The 16324-nt window shown below is 48.1% G+C and overlaps 1 protein-coding gene and 1 non-coding gene across 2 annotated transcripts in view; one reads left to right on the top strand and one right to left on the bottom strand.

Annotated features, from left to right (window-relative positions):
- LOC144163980 (uncharacterized) overlaps positions 1-13537 on the bottom strand; it is a 58973-nt gene extending 45436 nt beyond the window's left edge. The window contains exon 1 of the mRNA XM_077694614.1: positions 13337-13537. Within this exon, the coding sequence (XP_077550740.1) occupies positions 13337-13484 (148 nt within the window). The 5' untranslated portion in view covers positions 13485-13537. The remainder of the gene's footprint in view (positions 1-13336) is intronic.
- Trnar-ucg (transfer RNA arginine (anticodon UCG)) lies at positions 5056-5127 on the top strand. Its single transcript has one exon. It is a non-coding gene; the product is annotated as a tRNA-Arg (tRNA).
- Positions 13538-16324: the final 2787 nt, after the last annotated feature.

The raw sequence follows: 16324 nt of genomic DNA, 5'->3' as shown, positions 1-16324 counted from the left end.
GTACTCTTGGAAGGGGCTTTTTGATTCTCTCTACTGACCTGGACGCCGACGCCCGTTCCTTCCGTTGTGGTGCATGCCGGAACGGCTCGACGTCTAGGTCGTCAGGGGGTGCCCAGCGGACTGGGCCCCCTAGACTTGAACTGGGCACCCTTTGCGGTGCCCTTCGTTTTGGCCGCGACCGCCGAGGGCGTCAGGAGTGCCCCGGGTGGCACAGGCGGTGCGGCGGCGGTGGGAACTGCTGCGGTTTCCTCCAACTCCATCTCCTCCGGGCCCTCGAATGAGCTTTGGGCTGGTGGAGAGGAGGAGACAGTGGGTGCAGCAGCATCCCCACCAGACGTGGTTAACACCACAGCCGCTGCTGGCCCAGCGAGCGGTGCGGAGGCGAGTTGGGCCGCCGGAGGCATCCCAGGGGGGGGGGGAGGGGGCACCACCAAGTCCGACTCGCGGTACTGGGTCCCCGCTGAAACAAGACGCCGCTCCGCCCCTCGGCGAGTTGCGTCGGCGTACCTCCCCAGGTGGAAAGAGGCGAACCTCTTTCGCGCCTCTGGGAAGGTGATGTTCTCGTTTACTTTCAAGGCAATGATCTGTTTTTCTTGTTTGAATTTTTCGCAGCTCCTGGAATAGGCAGCGTGCGGTCCCTGGCAGTTCGCACAGGTGGAGCTCTCGGATTCGCATTTGTCGGTTAGGTGATCGTGTGCTGCAAATTTTGCGCACGTCGATTTACCACGGCAAGAGGTTGTGCCGTGCCCAAACCGCTGACACTTGAAGCAGCGGCGTGGGTTTGGTACGTAGGGTCGGACCGGACATCTCATGAAGCCTGCGTTGACCGACTCAGGAAGTGTTGAGCGGTCAAATGTCAAGATTATGTGTTTAGTAGCTATTATTTGGTCGTTTCGGCGTATTGTGATTCGCCGCACTGCTGTCACGCCCTGATCGCTAAGGCGGTCGAGCAGATCTGCTTCAGTCTCATTTATTAGATCTCTATCAGAGATCACGCCCTGGCAGCTATTCAGACTGCGATGGGGCGTAATCTTGATGTCAACATCGACTATGCACGTTTGCTACAAGAGGTTACAGGATTGTTGTTTGTTTTGGATTTCAATAAGGACTTCTCCGGTTGTGAGCTTGTATGATTTGCCTTGTATGATTTGCCTACAAGGCTTCCAAGAAACTTGGAAATGAGAAAGACTGGGAAGTGATGGGTTTTGATTTATCCAGGGAATCCATTACCAGGAAGCTCGAGAAATTATCGGGCTTTGGAATGGAGATCGAACACAAAGGAGGAAAGGATACTTCGGTGCGGCCCCTTTTCAGGGACCGATCACGTTTGGGGGAGCGGGGTTTGAAAATGCCATATGATACATTGGAAAGCAGGGAGACGGGGGTACTTTCTCCTTTGACCTTACCCTGGTAGTCAAAGAGGTCCCGGAGCTCCCTGCCTGGTAGACAGGCAGGGAGCACGTCGGCCGGAGATTGACCAAGGCTCCGACGGCCACCGTTTACGGATTGTACCATCCACTTTTAAACACCTCGCCACGGTTGGACACAGCTTATGTATGGGAGCTCGCGGTCCGCGGTGTCGCTGCTCACCGTCACCATGAATACTGAAGGTGCCCCGTCCGGGGGGGTTGAAAAGAAGGTCCCCTTCTCCCCGTATAGTCTGAGTGGCGCTGGCTACAACCGTCAAGCGTCAGATACAGTTGTAGTAAATATAAATACCCCAGAAAGTCAAGGAGAACACAGTCGCCCAGATAGCCGATTTGGTAAGGCATTCGAGATCTAATCGAAAGGCGTGGGTTCGGCCCCCACTCTGGGCGCGTGTTTTTCTTTCTTTCTGACGTAAGTAATAAAAAAATGATAATGTAACGTCACTAACGGTAAAGAAAAGTCTATCCATTCCCCTATGCCTTCTTTGGCGTTGTAGACTGCCGGCAGTTCTTTCTGTATTTCTTAACGAGCCCCTCATTTATAAACCCTATTATCCTGGGAAAGCTTAGTGAGGGACTCGGTTCTGGCAGCCTTGATGCCAAGGTAGCATAAGAGGGCTTCCCGCCAGTTACCCGCTTATGACAGGCTGTAGACGTTCGCGTCACGCCCCGCGGGTCCCCTTCTCCCCGTGTAGTCTGGGTGGCGCTGGCTACCACCCTCATGCGGCAAATACAGTTGTAGTATATATAAATACCCCAGAAAGTGAAGGAGAGCACAATCGCCAGATAGCCGAATTGGTAAGGCATTCGAGATCTAATCGAAAGGCGTGGGCTCGGTCCCCACTCTGGGCGCGTGTTTTTCTTTCTTTCTTTCTGCCGTAAGTAATAAAAATAATAATAATGTAACTTCACTAACGATAAAAAAAAGTCTAACCATTCCCCTATGCCTTCTTTGGCGTTGTACACTGCCGGCATTTCTTTCTGTATTTCCGAACGAGCCCCTCATTTCCAACCCTATTATAGTGCGAAAGCCTAGTGAGGGCCTCGGTTGTGGCAGCCTTGATGCCAAGGTAGCATAACAGGGCTTCCCGCCAGTTACCCGCATATGACAGGCTGTAGACGTTCGCGTCACGCCCCGGGGGTTGAAAAGAAGGTCCCCTCTCCACGTGTAGTCTGAGTGGCGCTGACTACCACCCTCAAGCGGCAGATACAGTTGTAGTAAATATAAATTCCCCAGAAAGTGAAGGAGAACACAGTCGCCCAGATAGCCGAATTGGTAAGGCATTCGAGATCTAATCGAAAAGCGTGGTCTCGGTCCCCACTCTGGGCGCGTGTTTTTCTTGCTTTCTTTCTGACGTCAGTAATAAAAAAAATAATAATGTAACTTCACTAACGGTAAAAAAAAAGTCTAACCATTCCCCTATGCCTTCTTTGGCGTTGTAGACTGCCGGCATTTCTTTCTGTATTTCCGAACGAGCCCCTCATTTCCAACCCTATTATTCTGCGAAAGCTTAGTGAGGGTCTCGGTTCTAGGAGCCTTGATGCCAAGGTAGCATAACAGGGCTTCCCGCCAGTTACCCGCATATGACAGGCTGTAGACGTTCGCGTCACGCCCCGGGGGTTGAAAAGAAGGTCCCCTTTCTCCCCGTGTAGTCTGAGTGGCGCTGGATACCACCCTCAAGCGTCAGATACAGTTGTAGTAAATATAAATACCCCAGAAAGTGAAGGAGAACACAGTCGCCCAGATAGCCGAATTGGAAAGGCATTCGAGATCTAATCGAAAAGCGTGGTCTCGGTCCCCACTCTGAGCGCGTGTTTTTCTTGCTTTCTTTCTGACGTCAGTAATAAAAAAAATAATAATGTAACTTCACTAACGGTAAAAAAAAGTCTAACCATTCCCCTATGCCTTCTTTGGCGTTGTAGACTGCCGGCATTTCTTTCTGTATTTCCGAACAAGCCCCTCATTTCCAACCCTATTATTCTGCGAAAGCTTAGTGAGGGTCTCGGTTCTAGGAGCCTTGATGCCAAGGTAGCATAACAGGGCTTCCCGCCAGTTACCCGCATATGACAGGGTGTAGACGTTCGCGTCACGCCCCGGGGGTTGAAAAGAAGGTCCCCTTTCTCCCCGTGTAGTCTGAGTGGCGCTGGATACCACCCTCAAGCGTCAGATACAGTTGTAGTAAATATAAATTCCCCAGAAAGTGAAGGAGAACACAGTCGCCCAGATAGCCGAATTGGTAAGGCATTCGAGATCTAATCGAAAAGCGTGGTCTCGGTCCCCACTGTGGGCGCGTGTTTTTCTTGCTTTCTTTCTGACGTCAGTAATAAAAAAAATAATAATGTAACTTCACTAACGGTAAAAAAAAGTCTAACCATTCCCCTATGCCTTCTTTGGCGTTGTAGACTGCCGGCATTTCTTTCTGTATTTCCGAACGAGCCCCTCATTTCCAACCCTATTATTCTGCGAAAGCTTAGTGAGGGTCTCGGTTCTAGGAGCCTTGATGCCAAGGTAGCATAACAGGGCTTCCCGCCAGTTACCCGCATATGAAAGGCTGTAGACGTTCGCGTCACGCCCCGGGGGTTGAAAAGAAGGTCCCCTTCTCCCCGTGTAGTCTGAGTGGCACTGGCGACCACCCTCAAGCGGCAGATACGGTTGTAGTAAATATAAATACCCCAGAAAGTGAAGGAGAACACAGTCGCCCAGATAGCCGAATTAGAAAGGCATTCGAGATCTAATCGAAAAGCGTGGTCTCGGTCCCCACTCTGGGCGCGTGTTTTTCTTGCTTTCTTTCTGACGTCAGTAATAAAAAAAATAATAATGTAACTTCACTAACGGTAAAAAAAGTCTAACCATTCCCCTATGCCTTCTTTGGCGTTGTAGACTGCCGGCATTTCTTTCTGTATTTCCGAACGAGCCCCTCATTTCCAACCCTATTATCGTGCGAAAGCTTAGTGAGGGCCTCTGTTCTGGGAGCCTTGATGCCAAGGTAGCATAACAGGGCTTCCCGCCAGTTACCCGCATATGACAGGCTGTAGACGTTCGCGTCACGCCCCGGGGGTTGAAAAGAAGGTCCCCTTTCTCCCCGTGTAGTCTGAGTGGCGCTGGATACCACCCTCAAGCGTCAGATACAGTTGTAGTAAATATACATACCCCAGAAAATGAAGGAGAACACAGTCGCCCAGATAGCCGAATTGGTAAGGCATTCAAGATCTAATCGAAAAGCGTGTTTTCTTTCTTTCTTTCTGACGTAAGTAATACAAAAATAATAATGTAACTTCACTAACGTTAAAAAAAGTCTAACCATTCCCGTATGCCTTCTTTGGCGTTGTAGACTGCCGGTATTTCTTTCTCTATTTCCGAACGAGCGCCTCATTTTCAACCCTATTATCGTGCGAAAGCTTAGTGAGGGTCTCTGTTCTGGGAGCCTTGATGCCAAGGTAGCATAACAGGGCTTCCCGCCAGTTACCCGCATATGACAGGCTGTAGACGTTCGCGTCACGCCCCGGGGGTTGAAAAGAAGGTCCCCTTTCTCCCCGTGTAGTCTGAGTGGCGCTGGATACCACCCTCAAGCGTCAGATACAGTTGTAGTAAATTTAAATACCCCAGAAAGTGAAGGAGAACACAGTCGCCCAGATAGCCGAATTGGTAAGTCATTCGACATCGAATCGAAAGGCGTGGGTTCGGTCTCCACTCTGGGCGCGGGTTGTTCTTTCTTTCCTTCTGACGTAAGTAATAAAAAAATAATAATGTAACGTCACTAACGGTAAACAAAGTCTAACCATTCCCTTATGCCTTCTTTGGCGTTGTAGATTTCCGGCATTTGTCCGTATTTCCTAACAAGCCCCTCATTTCCAAACACTATTATCGTGCAAAAGCTTAGTGAGCGCCTCGGTTCTGGCAGCCTTGATGCCAAGTAGCATAAGAGGGCTTCCCGCCAGTTACCCGTTTATGACAGGCTGTAGACGTTCGGGTCACGCCCCGCGGGTTGAAAAGAAGGTCCCCTTCTCCCCGTGTAGTCTGAGTGGCGCTGGCTACCACCCTCAAGCGGCAGATACAGTTGTAGTAAATATAAATACCCCAGAAAGTGAAGGATAACACAGAGTGCCCAGATAGCCGAATTGGTAAGGCGTTCGAGATCTAATCGAAAAGCGTGGTCTCGGTCCCCACTCTGGGCGCGTGTTTTTTTTTGCTTTGTTTCTGACGTCAGTAATAAAAAAAATAATAATGTAACTTCACTAATGGTAAAAAAAAGTCTAACCATTCCCCTATGCCTTCTTTGGCGTTGTAGACTGCCGGCATTTCCTTCTGTATTTCCGAACGAGCCCCTCATTTCCAACCCTATTATCGTGCGAAAGCTTAGTGAGGGTCTCGGTTCTAGGAGCCTTGATGCCAAGGTAGCATAACAGGGCTTCCCGCCAGTTACCCGCATATGAAAGGCTGTAGACGTTCGCGTCACGCCCCGGGGGTTGAAAAGAAGGTCCCCTTCTCCCCGTGTAGTCTGAGTGGCGCTGGCGACCACCCTCAAGCGGCAGATACGGTTGTAGTAAATATAAATACCCCAGAAAGTCAAGGAGAACACAGTTGCCCAGATAGCCGAATTGGTAAGGCATTCGAGATCTAATCGAAAGGCGTGGGCTCGGTCACTACTCTTGACGCGTGTTTTTCTTTCTTTCTTTCTGTCGTAAGTAATAAAAAAATAATAATGTAACTTCACTAACGGTAAAAAAAGTCTAACCATTCCCCTATGCCTTCTTTGGCGTTGGAGACTGCCGGCATTTCTTTCTGTATTTCCGAACGAGCCCCTCATTTCCAACCGTATTCTCGTGCGAAAGCTTAGTGAGGGCCTCTGTTCTGGGAGCCTTGATGCCAAGGTAGCATAACAGGGCTTCCCGCCAGTTACCCGCATATGAATGGCTGTAGACGTTCGCGTCACGCCCCGGGGGTTGAAAAGAAGGTCCCCTTCTCCCCGTGTAGTCTGAGTGGCGCTGGATACCACCCTCAAGCATCAGATACAGTTGTAGTAAATATACATACCCCAGAAAGTGAAGGAGAACACAGTCGCCCAGATAGCCGAATTGGTAAGGTATTGGACATCTAATCGAAAGGCGTGGGTTCGGTCCCCACTCTGGACGCGTGTTTTTCTTTCTTTCTGACATAAGTAATAAAAAATAATAATGTAACGTCACTAACGGTAAAAAATAGTCTAACCATTCCCCTATGCCTTCTTTGGCCTTGTAGACTGCCGGCATTTCTGTCTGTATTTCCTAACGAGCCCCTCATTTCCAACCCTATTATCGTGCGAAAGCCTAGTGAATGCCTCGGTTCTAGGAGCCTTGATGCTAAGGTAGCATAACAGGGCTTCCCGCCAGTTACCCGCATATGACAGGCTGTAGACGTTCGCGTCACGCCCCGGGGGTTGAAAAGAAGGTCCCCTTCTCCCCGTGTAGTCTGAGTGGTGCTGGCTACCACCCTGAAGCGTCAGATACAGTTGTAGTAAATATAAATACCCTAGAAAGTGAAGGAGAACACAGTCGCCCATATAGCCGAATTGGTAAGGCATTCGAGATCTAATCGAAAGGCGTGGGTTCGGTCCCCACTCTGAGCGGGGGTTGTTCTTTCTTTCTTTCTGACGTAAGTAATAAAAATAATAATGTAACGTCACTAACGGTAAAAAAAGTCTAACCATTCCCTTATGCCTTCTTTGGCGTTGTAGATTTCCGGCATTTGTCTGTATTTCCTAACGAGCCCCTCATTTCCAAACACTATTATCGTGCGAAAGTTTAGTGAGGGCCTCGGTTCTGGCAGCCTTGATGCCAAGATAGCATAAGAGGGCTTCCCGCCAGTTACCCGCTTATGACAGGCTGTAGACATTCGGGTCACGCCCCGCGGGTCGAAAAGAAGGTCCCCTTCTCCCCGTGTAGTCTGAGTGGCGCTGGCTACCACCCTCAAGCGGCAGATACAGTTGTAGTAAATATAAATACCCCAGAAAGTGAAGGAGAACACAGTCGCCCAGATAGCCGAATTGGTAAGGCATTCGAGATCTAATCGAAAAGCGTGGGCTCGGTCCCCACTCTGGGCGCGTGTTTTTCTTGCTTTCTTTCTGACGTCAGTAATAAAAAAAATAATAATGTAACTTCACTAACGGTAAAAAAAAAGTCTAACCATTCCCCTATGCCTTCTTTGGTGTTGTAGACTGCCGGCATTTCTTTCTGTATTTCCGAACGAGCCCCTCATTTCCAACCCTATTATCGTGCGAAAGCTTAGTGAGGGTCTCGGTTCTATGAGCCTTGATGCCAAGGTAGCACAACAGGGCTTCCCGCCAGTTACCCGCATATGAAAGGCTGTAGACGTTCGCGTCGCGCCCCGGGGGTTGAAAAGAAGGTCCCCTTCTCCCCGTGTAGTCTGAGTGGCGCTGGCGACCACCCTCAAGCGGCAGATACGGTTGTAGTAAATATAAATACCCCAGAAAGTGAAGGAGAACACAGTCGCCCAGATAGCCGAATTGGAAAGGCATTCGAGATCTAATCGAAAAGCGTGGTCTCGGTCCCCACTCTGAGCGCGTGTTTTTCTTGCTTTCTTTCTGACGTCAGTAATAAAAAAAATAATAATGTAACTTCACTAACGGTAAAAAAAAGTCTAACCATTCCCCTATGCCTTCTTTGGCGTTGTAGACTGCCGGCATTTCCTTCTGTATTTCCGAACGAGCCCCTCATTTCCAACCCTATTATCGTGCGAAAGCTTAGTGAGGGTCTCGGTTCTAGGAGCCTTGATGCCAAGGTAGCATAACAGGGCTTCCCGCCAGTTACCCGCATATGAAAGGCTGTAGACGTTCGCGTCACGCCCCGGGGGTTGAAAAGAAGGTCCCCTTCTCCCCGTGTAGTCTGAGTGGCGCTGGCGACCACCCTCAAGCGGCAGATACGGTTGTAGTAAATATAAATACCCCAGAAAGTCAAGGAGAACACAGTCCCCCAGATAGCCGAATTGGTAAGGCATTCGAGGTCTAATCGAAAGGCGTGGGTTCGGTCCCCACTCTGGGCACGTGTTTTTCTTTCTTTCTTTCTGACGTAAGTAATAAAAAATAATAGTGTAACGTCACTAACGGTAAAAATAGTCTAACCATTCCCCTATGCCTTCTTTGGCGTTGTAGACTGCCGGCATTTCTATATATCTCTAAGGAGCCCCTCATTTCCAAACCCTCCGGTGCTCCACGCAACCCGAGGAGGCCATGGTGGAATGAGGACTGCAGGCGAGCGCGACAGGCCCACAACTAGGCGTGGCGTGTCCTTCGCAGGTAGCCCACGTCGGCTAACTTAATTCTTTCAAAAGGGCAAAGGCTTTGGGAAAGCGCGTGCGCTCGGAGGCGAAACGAGATATTTAGCGCTATTTCATAACATCCATAAATTCATACACAGACGCACGGAAGGTATGGACACGAATACGTAAACTTAACGGACAACCTACGCATAGCCTGCCCTTGGTCAGCACAACAGGGAACTCACTTGAAGATCAGGCTAACGCACTTTCACAACACTTTCAAAGCGTGTCCCGCTCTGCAGACAACACAAACACTTTCCTGAAACATAAAGCCTCTTGTGAAAAGAATTCCCTACGCGACAACAAGAAATCACAGACTTCTTACAACTCCCTGTTTTCACTACAGGAGCTGAGGGATGCTCTGAGCACGTGTAAACCCTCAGCTCCGGGCACAGATAACATTCAATGATACAACACTTACATGCAAACACACTTGAAACGCTTCTTCGTCCATACAACAAAATATGGCTTTTGGGGCACATTCCAAGGTCATGGCGAGAGGCCATAGTAGTAGCAGTCTTGAAGGAGGGAAAGATTCGGTCTTCCCCCTCAAGTTACCGCCCCATTGCCCTGAGAAGCTGCCTGTGCAAGCTTCTCAAAAAGATGATAAACCGGAGGCTTGTGTACTTTCTGGAGTACAATGGTCTTCTCGAGAGCTACCAGGTAGGCTTCAGGGTGGGGCGATCTACCAACGATCAAGTTGTTGCGTTGGGATCCTACCTAAAAGATGCAGTTGTTCATAAGCAGTTGTGCCTTATGGTATTTTTTTATCTTGAAAAGGCTTATGACACAGCCGGGCGATACGGCATTCTTAGCGACCTCAAGTCCTTTGGTGCGTCAGGTAACCTGTTGAACACCATTTCCAGTTACATGTCCACAAGGACATTTCGTGTTAAGGTTGGATCATCCCTGTCCGGGATACATGTGCAGGAAAATGGTGTGCCGCAAGGTGGAGTTTTATGCTGCACATTGTTTATAGTTAAGATGAACTCCATGTGAAATGCACTGCCGCCATCTTTTTCCTGGTGCATCTATGTAGACGATTACAAATATCTTTTATATCCCTGTAATCTGTCAATTTGCGAACGTCAAGTACAGCTCGCTGTTGAGAAACTTTCTGGCTCAGACAACATCACGTTTACAATGATACAACACCTACACGCAGATACTCTTTTAGGACTGTTCCACCTAACAAAAAGATATGGCTTTCGGGGCAGATTCCAAGGTCATGGCGGGAGGCCTTATTAGTGGCTTTCTTGAAGGAGGGAAAGGAAGGACTCGTCGTCCCCCTCAAGTTACCGTCCCATCGCCGTGACGAGCTGCCTCTGCAAGCTTCTCGAGAAGATGATAAACAGGAGACCTGTGTACTACCTTTAGTAAAATGGCTTCTAGAGAGCTGCCGAGCAGGCTTTAGGAAGGGGCGATCCACGGCTGATCAACTCGTGGCCCTTGAAAGGTACATTAAGGATGCATTCGCCCATCAGCAGTTTCGCGTCACAGTGTTTTTCGACCTCGAGAAGTCGTATGACACCGCTTGGTGTTATGGGATCCTCAGCGACCCGAAGCCATTCGGTATGTATGGCAAGATGTTAACCACTCTTGCAAGTTGCATCTCTGAGAGGACATTCCCCGTAAGAGTAGGGTCAGCACTGTCACACGTTCATGCGCAAAAGAATGGTGTTCTTCAAGGTGGTGTCTTGAGCTGCACGTTGTTCGTAGTAAATATGAATTCGCTTCGGAAGGCATTGCCACCATCAATATCTTGTTGAGTTTACGTGGATGATGTGCAAGTCTCGTTTAAATCTTGTAATATGTCCATATGTGTACGAAAAGTTCAGCTTGGGGTCCCCAACCTTGCTGTCTCGGAAGATAAAAATGGTTTTAAAGTTAACCCTCTAAAGAGTACCTGGGTTGTATTCTCCAACAGGCGCGGAATCTACCCCATTCCTGAGCTAAAATTGCATGGTGACTTCATTCCGGTAAAAGAGGCGCAACAGTTTTTAGGTGTTATGTTTGATAAAAAGCTCACATTCATTCCACACCTGAAACAACTTGAACAGAAATGCTTAAAAATTATGAACATCCAGAAGGTGCTGTCACACCATTGCTATGTTGTAGGCAAAGACCTCCTCTGCGTGTCTATTCTGCCTTTGTGGGGTCTCGGCTGGACTATGGTAGTGTTGTGTACGGGTCGGTCAGGAAAACAGCACAGAAGATGCTTGATCCAGTGGTGCACGCAGGGCTTCGCCTTGCCTCCGGGGCTTCCGGTACTAGCCCAGCGCACAGCTTATATGTACAATGCACCAAATGGTGCCTAGAACATCAACGAATATACATGGATTTAAGATCTTATCAAGATCTCATCGATAAATAGTAACCCGCTTAGGCTTGCTCTTAAAGATACATCCCTGTCCAAACTTTTTGTACATCGCCCATCTGTTTCTCGGCCTTTTTCACACAGAGTGATGGAGAAGGCGTCGGCGCTTACCATCTCTTTTTGAGACTTGTACACGTCATCAATTACTGACATTTTGCCACCATGGCAACTTCAGCCTGTATGATGTGATTTATCTTTTATGAAAATAGATAAAAACAGTTTTCTGAGAAGTGCGATTTTGCAGCACTTCTTGTCGCTGTTGGATAAATATAAATGTGCAAAATTTTATAGTGATGCCTCGAAAACTTTAGCTATGGTGTCGTGTGCCGTTCATCGTCCTAACTTGAATTCTGGCACTATCTTCTCAGCAGAAGCATATGACATTTTATTAATCGTACAGCACATTCTTAAAAAACAAATTCCTAAGTCAGTCATTTTTACAGACTCTCTGAGCGTTGTGCGCGCATTATCATCACATAAACCCCCCAAAAAACCACATTGTCAATGTAGTTTTAGTGCCATAACGTCTGCATATGCAAAAAATTTTCAACTGGTCCTGTGCTGGGTTCCCGGCCATGCGGGAATCGCGGGGAACGAGGCCGCGGCTGCTGCACTTACAAATACAGTGGACATACTAACAATACTCTATACCGACCTCAAGCCACACATAGGACAACACCTTCGCAAAACATGGCAAGCCGAGTGGAGTACACAGATAGACAACAAGTTACACATAGTAAAACCACACTTAGGACGATGCGTTACTGATTCGCACAACAGATTAATCGAAGTTGTCCTAGCTAGATTGCGGATAGGCCACACACACGCGAGGCACTCCCATCTGCTCACTGAATTTCCAAGACCCTCGTGTAGCAGGTGGGGGGGAGAGCCTATCTGTAATCCACATTCTAATTACTGCAAAGCACTCCACACAACAAGACGCAAACGTTTCCCACACTATACAGGCAACACATCCCACTACACCCAGCACTGTTTTTAGCGGATGATCACATGTTTCCTCTACAGCGCACTTTTAAGTTTCTAAGCGAAATCAAACTTTTACCCCTCATTTCCTATCGCGCGTAGTGTTTGAATTTAATTTCATGCCATGCACTATCACACCCTGGCCTTTTACACCAGCCATCCTCATTGCCTTCTACTGATTTAAATTTTGTTTTTGTTGAGCGATTTTAGAGTTGATATCTTCAGTCGTCATAGATAACCATTTTTTGGCGCTCTTCGCCCTAGCTGGCCTTGCGCCATACACTATCATCATCAGTTTTTGTATCGGACGCGTAGTTCGTCGGTTGGAGATTCTTGGGGTCAGATCCTCGGCACGGCTGTGGCTTGGAGGAGAGGCCCGGGGAGAGTTCCTCACTAAGATAACTGGTGCGTTCAACGACTTTATTTTACGAGCGGAGCGTGATGTACCAGCCAAGAACCGCAGGTTCTATTCCCGGCCCCGGCGGCCCCTTTTCTGATGGAGGCGAAAAGCTAGAACTCCCATGTGTTTAGAATTTCGGCGCACGTTAAAGGTCCCCGGGTGCAAAAATTATTCCGAAGCTCGCGTTTATCGCCGGTGAGGTTCAGGGGGTTAATCCTAATAATACATCGATAAACCAGCCGAGACCCGACGCTGAGATGCACAAAAACATGAAATGAAGGTGCGCCTCGGCAATGAACCTGTTCATCTTTGACCTCGGCATGTGTTATATTAGTGTACATAAATGTGTAAGTAAATTCTTCACAAGTGTTTAAATCAAGATTGAAAGATTGAAACACCACTGTATTTTTGTAAAGACAAGCCGGTATATGGAACAGGGACATCGACCACAGAAAATCTTTGTGCTCGCACCTGTGCACATGTGTAAACAAAAAATATTTTCAGCCTATTATATGGGCCTGTACAAGATATGGGTCAGAAAGATCATATGAATTCCCGAAACGAAAGAAGCCCCATACGTTTCCTCTAAACCACCCTGCCTCTCATACCCCTATCGAATAATGCCATATATATGGGCCCCATAGGATTCTGCATATGGGTTTATTTGATATAAATGGTACACTCTCGAAATCAGTAATACTGACGAATGTTTCAATTTATTATTTAAAAATGGCTCTGGGATCATGTTTATGCTCAACACTTAATGTTTTTTTCTTGCCAGATAGTATAACTGGCAGCATTAGGCATTTGTTAGCAAAAAAATGTGCAAATACCTTTTCGGCAGGACGGCGTCAACATGTTTGGGTCGAATTGTTTCGCGATTTCAAGTATCAATTTCGGGTCGAACGCTGGCGAACCAGCCCGCACGGCCGGCGTGCAAAGCAACAGGGCCACAACCATGTAGGTCAGGACTCCTTCCATGACTGATTTGCGAGCACCGGCGCGCGGCTTCTTGAGTTCGCTCACTCGATCAAACCGTTTTGATGAATGTCCCAGATAGGCGCTCACAGGAAGCGCCTTTCAGGCGCGCTCCTACAGCTGGGCAAACAGCAAAATAGCGAACTCAAGGCGTTCATCGGTTCTGGATGGGAGGGGAACACGAATGCATAGTTTTGGCGCCGGCCTGCAGCGCATACGCGACTGTCCGATTCTCAATAGAGCGCAAGGCAAATGATGACCGTCGGGTGCGTGTGTGTTCATCGAAGCCTGTCTCGCAGGGTAATCCAGTTCGAATGGCCTACGTGCGGGTTTTTATTCCCATAAACTGCAGCTTTTTCCTCTATATAAATGGCACAGAAAGTCAGAACTGTAATCATCTGTAATCAACTGACCGGAGAAATGGAACATTGTTTAATACCTTGTTGCTTTAAATATTACGATGGTAGCTTTTATAATTAAGGAATTTCAGAGCACAACAACAGGTGGGATTTCTTCCAAATTGTGGATAATATACTGAAGAGTATTGAATAAATAGTTGGTAATGGGTTCTTAACGCCATCGATGAAAATCATTATTCCTTTGGTGAACACACAGGGTCCTGGGTGTAGAATAATTATTACCGATGCTCATTTTGAAACAACGTAACGCATAAATGTTGAACATAATAACGTAGAAATCCCCACGTTTTTATTCGCTCACAGCGGTTATGTTAGAAAAATTAACATTTCTTCGTTTGTGATATTAAACAATGTTTTATTGTTCTTGTGGTATTTAAGCGAACTTTCATGCATCTACCGGTCTTGCAGATATAGTGCCTGCCACATGCCAATGTCGGCATTGTACCAATGCTGTCCCACGCGCGCGCGGAAACCGATCTGCGCCACTAAACACCGAGTAGCATTTGTCCTATCCTCGCCTTGTCCTCTGTTTGATCCTGCGGTGGTTTTACTGCGAGCAGTATATGCCTAACCCCCGCAGTTTCCATTCCGGTAGATTCAATTTATTGGGCGCCACTTCGGCATGCCTCCTCGGCACTGCCGACACCGCTTTCCCAATTGTTTTCCCCTCAGGCGCAATGGGAGGCCGCCTTGCTCAGATCTCACCCCGACTTACAACAACTACTCGTCCAGCTGGCGGAAGATGCCGCTAGGGCAGCGCTGATTGTATCGCGAAGCTGGCGGAAGATGTGCGAGGGCAGCGCTGATTGTATCGCGAAGCGGCGGCCTTTTCGTTTCGGGGGAGTGAGCGGAGTTTCCGCCGCCTTTTGTACGTGCTGGCTTAAGTGGCTCGTGCAGGCGGCGGTCGCTTTGTTCGCATACCGGGGTAGGGGGTAGGGGTACTTCGAGGGGTCGGGGAAGGCGGAAATGGACCCGGGAGTGCGACAGCTTGCACAGCGAGCTGCACGTGCTAATGCCAGACGCGGAGGAGTGGGCCGGCGGGCGTCTGCTTAGGGTGCTGAAAAGCCGTTCACCAGACGCAGTCATTTCGCGATGACTGAGGTGGTGAGACCAGCCAAGGGTTGCCCACAATATTGTTGCGTGGTCGGCTGCCACAACAGCAGCAAGACAAAAGACAAGAACCCACCGCTGCGCTTCTACAGATTTCCGCGAAAAGCTTACCAAAAAGAAAGACGGCAAGCGTGGATTACTGCGGTGCGAAGGGTCAAGTAGGTGGCACATTCTCTATTGTACTTCTCCAATTTCAGTTTACATTTCCCGTCATTGAAAATGGGAACTAGTGTTGTAAAATTATTCTGAGTGCCCGGCTCCTTTTTTCTTAAAAAAATGCTTGCTGCCCATGATTGTTTCCCGCTATAATAAATGAACTTGGGAGTTGTTCAGCTGGTGCCGTTCGATAACTTCTACAAGGAATAGGGCTCGAATTCTGCATGAATATATATATCTATATATATCTATATATATATATATATATATATTATTCGCCTGAACCTGAATCTGGCAACGCTTAACGCGCGAACCTTATCTAGCGAAGCGAGTCTCGAGGTGTTGTTCGAGGAATTAGAGGGCATTAAATGGGATGTAATAGGGCTTAGCGAGGTTAGAAGAGCAGGCGAAGCCTTTAAATTGCTGAAAAATGGACACGTCTTATGTTACCAGGGTCTAGAGGACAGAAGAGAACTGGGAGTGGGATTTCTAGTCAATAAAAACATAGCTGGCAACATAGAAGAATACTATAGCATTACGAAAGGGCAGCAGGTCTTGTAATGAGGCTCAATAAGAGGTACAAGCTCAAGGTGGTGCAGGGCTACGCGCCCACATCCAGCCACGACGACCAAGTAGTGGAACGCTTCTATGAAGATGTGGAATCGGCAATGGCTAAAGTAAAAACACAGTATACCGTAGTTATGGGGGACCTCAATGCTAAAGTAGGCAAGAATCAGGCTGGAGACAAGGCAGTCGGGAACTATGGTCTGGGCTGTAGAAATACCAGGGGGGACCTACTAGTTGAGTTCACAGAACGAAATAACGTACGCATGATGAATACCTTCTTCTGTAAAGGGGAGAGCCGGACGTGGACGTGGAGGAGCCCAAATGGGGAGCACAAAAATGAAATAGACTTCATATTATGCGATAACCCTGGCGTCGTGCAGGATGTGGAAGTGCTCAGAAGGGTAAGGTGCAGTGACCACCGTATGGTAAGATCTCGAATTAGGCTAGACTTGAGGAGGGACCGCAACAAGCTAGTACGAAAGAAGCCGATAAATGAGCTAACAGTAAGACGTAAAGTAGAAGAATTCAGGATCGCGCTGCAGAACCGATATTCAGCTCTTAACGAGGAAGCCGAGTTTACGACACAGGAAG

The sequence above is a fragment of the Haemaphysalis longicornis genome, unplaced genomic scaffold, assembly GCF_048455015.1.
Source record: "Haemaphysalis longicornis isolate Haplotype H1 unplaced genomic scaffold, Haemaphysalis longicornis Haplotype H1 scaffold_13, whole genome shotgun sequence".
In the NCBI taxonomy this organism is placed as follows: domain Eukaryota; kingdom Metazoa; phylum Arthropoda; class Arachnida; order Ixodida; family Ixodidae; genus Haemaphysalis; species Haemaphysalis longicornis.
This window is presented reverse-complemented; position numbering and strand designations above follow the sequence as displayed.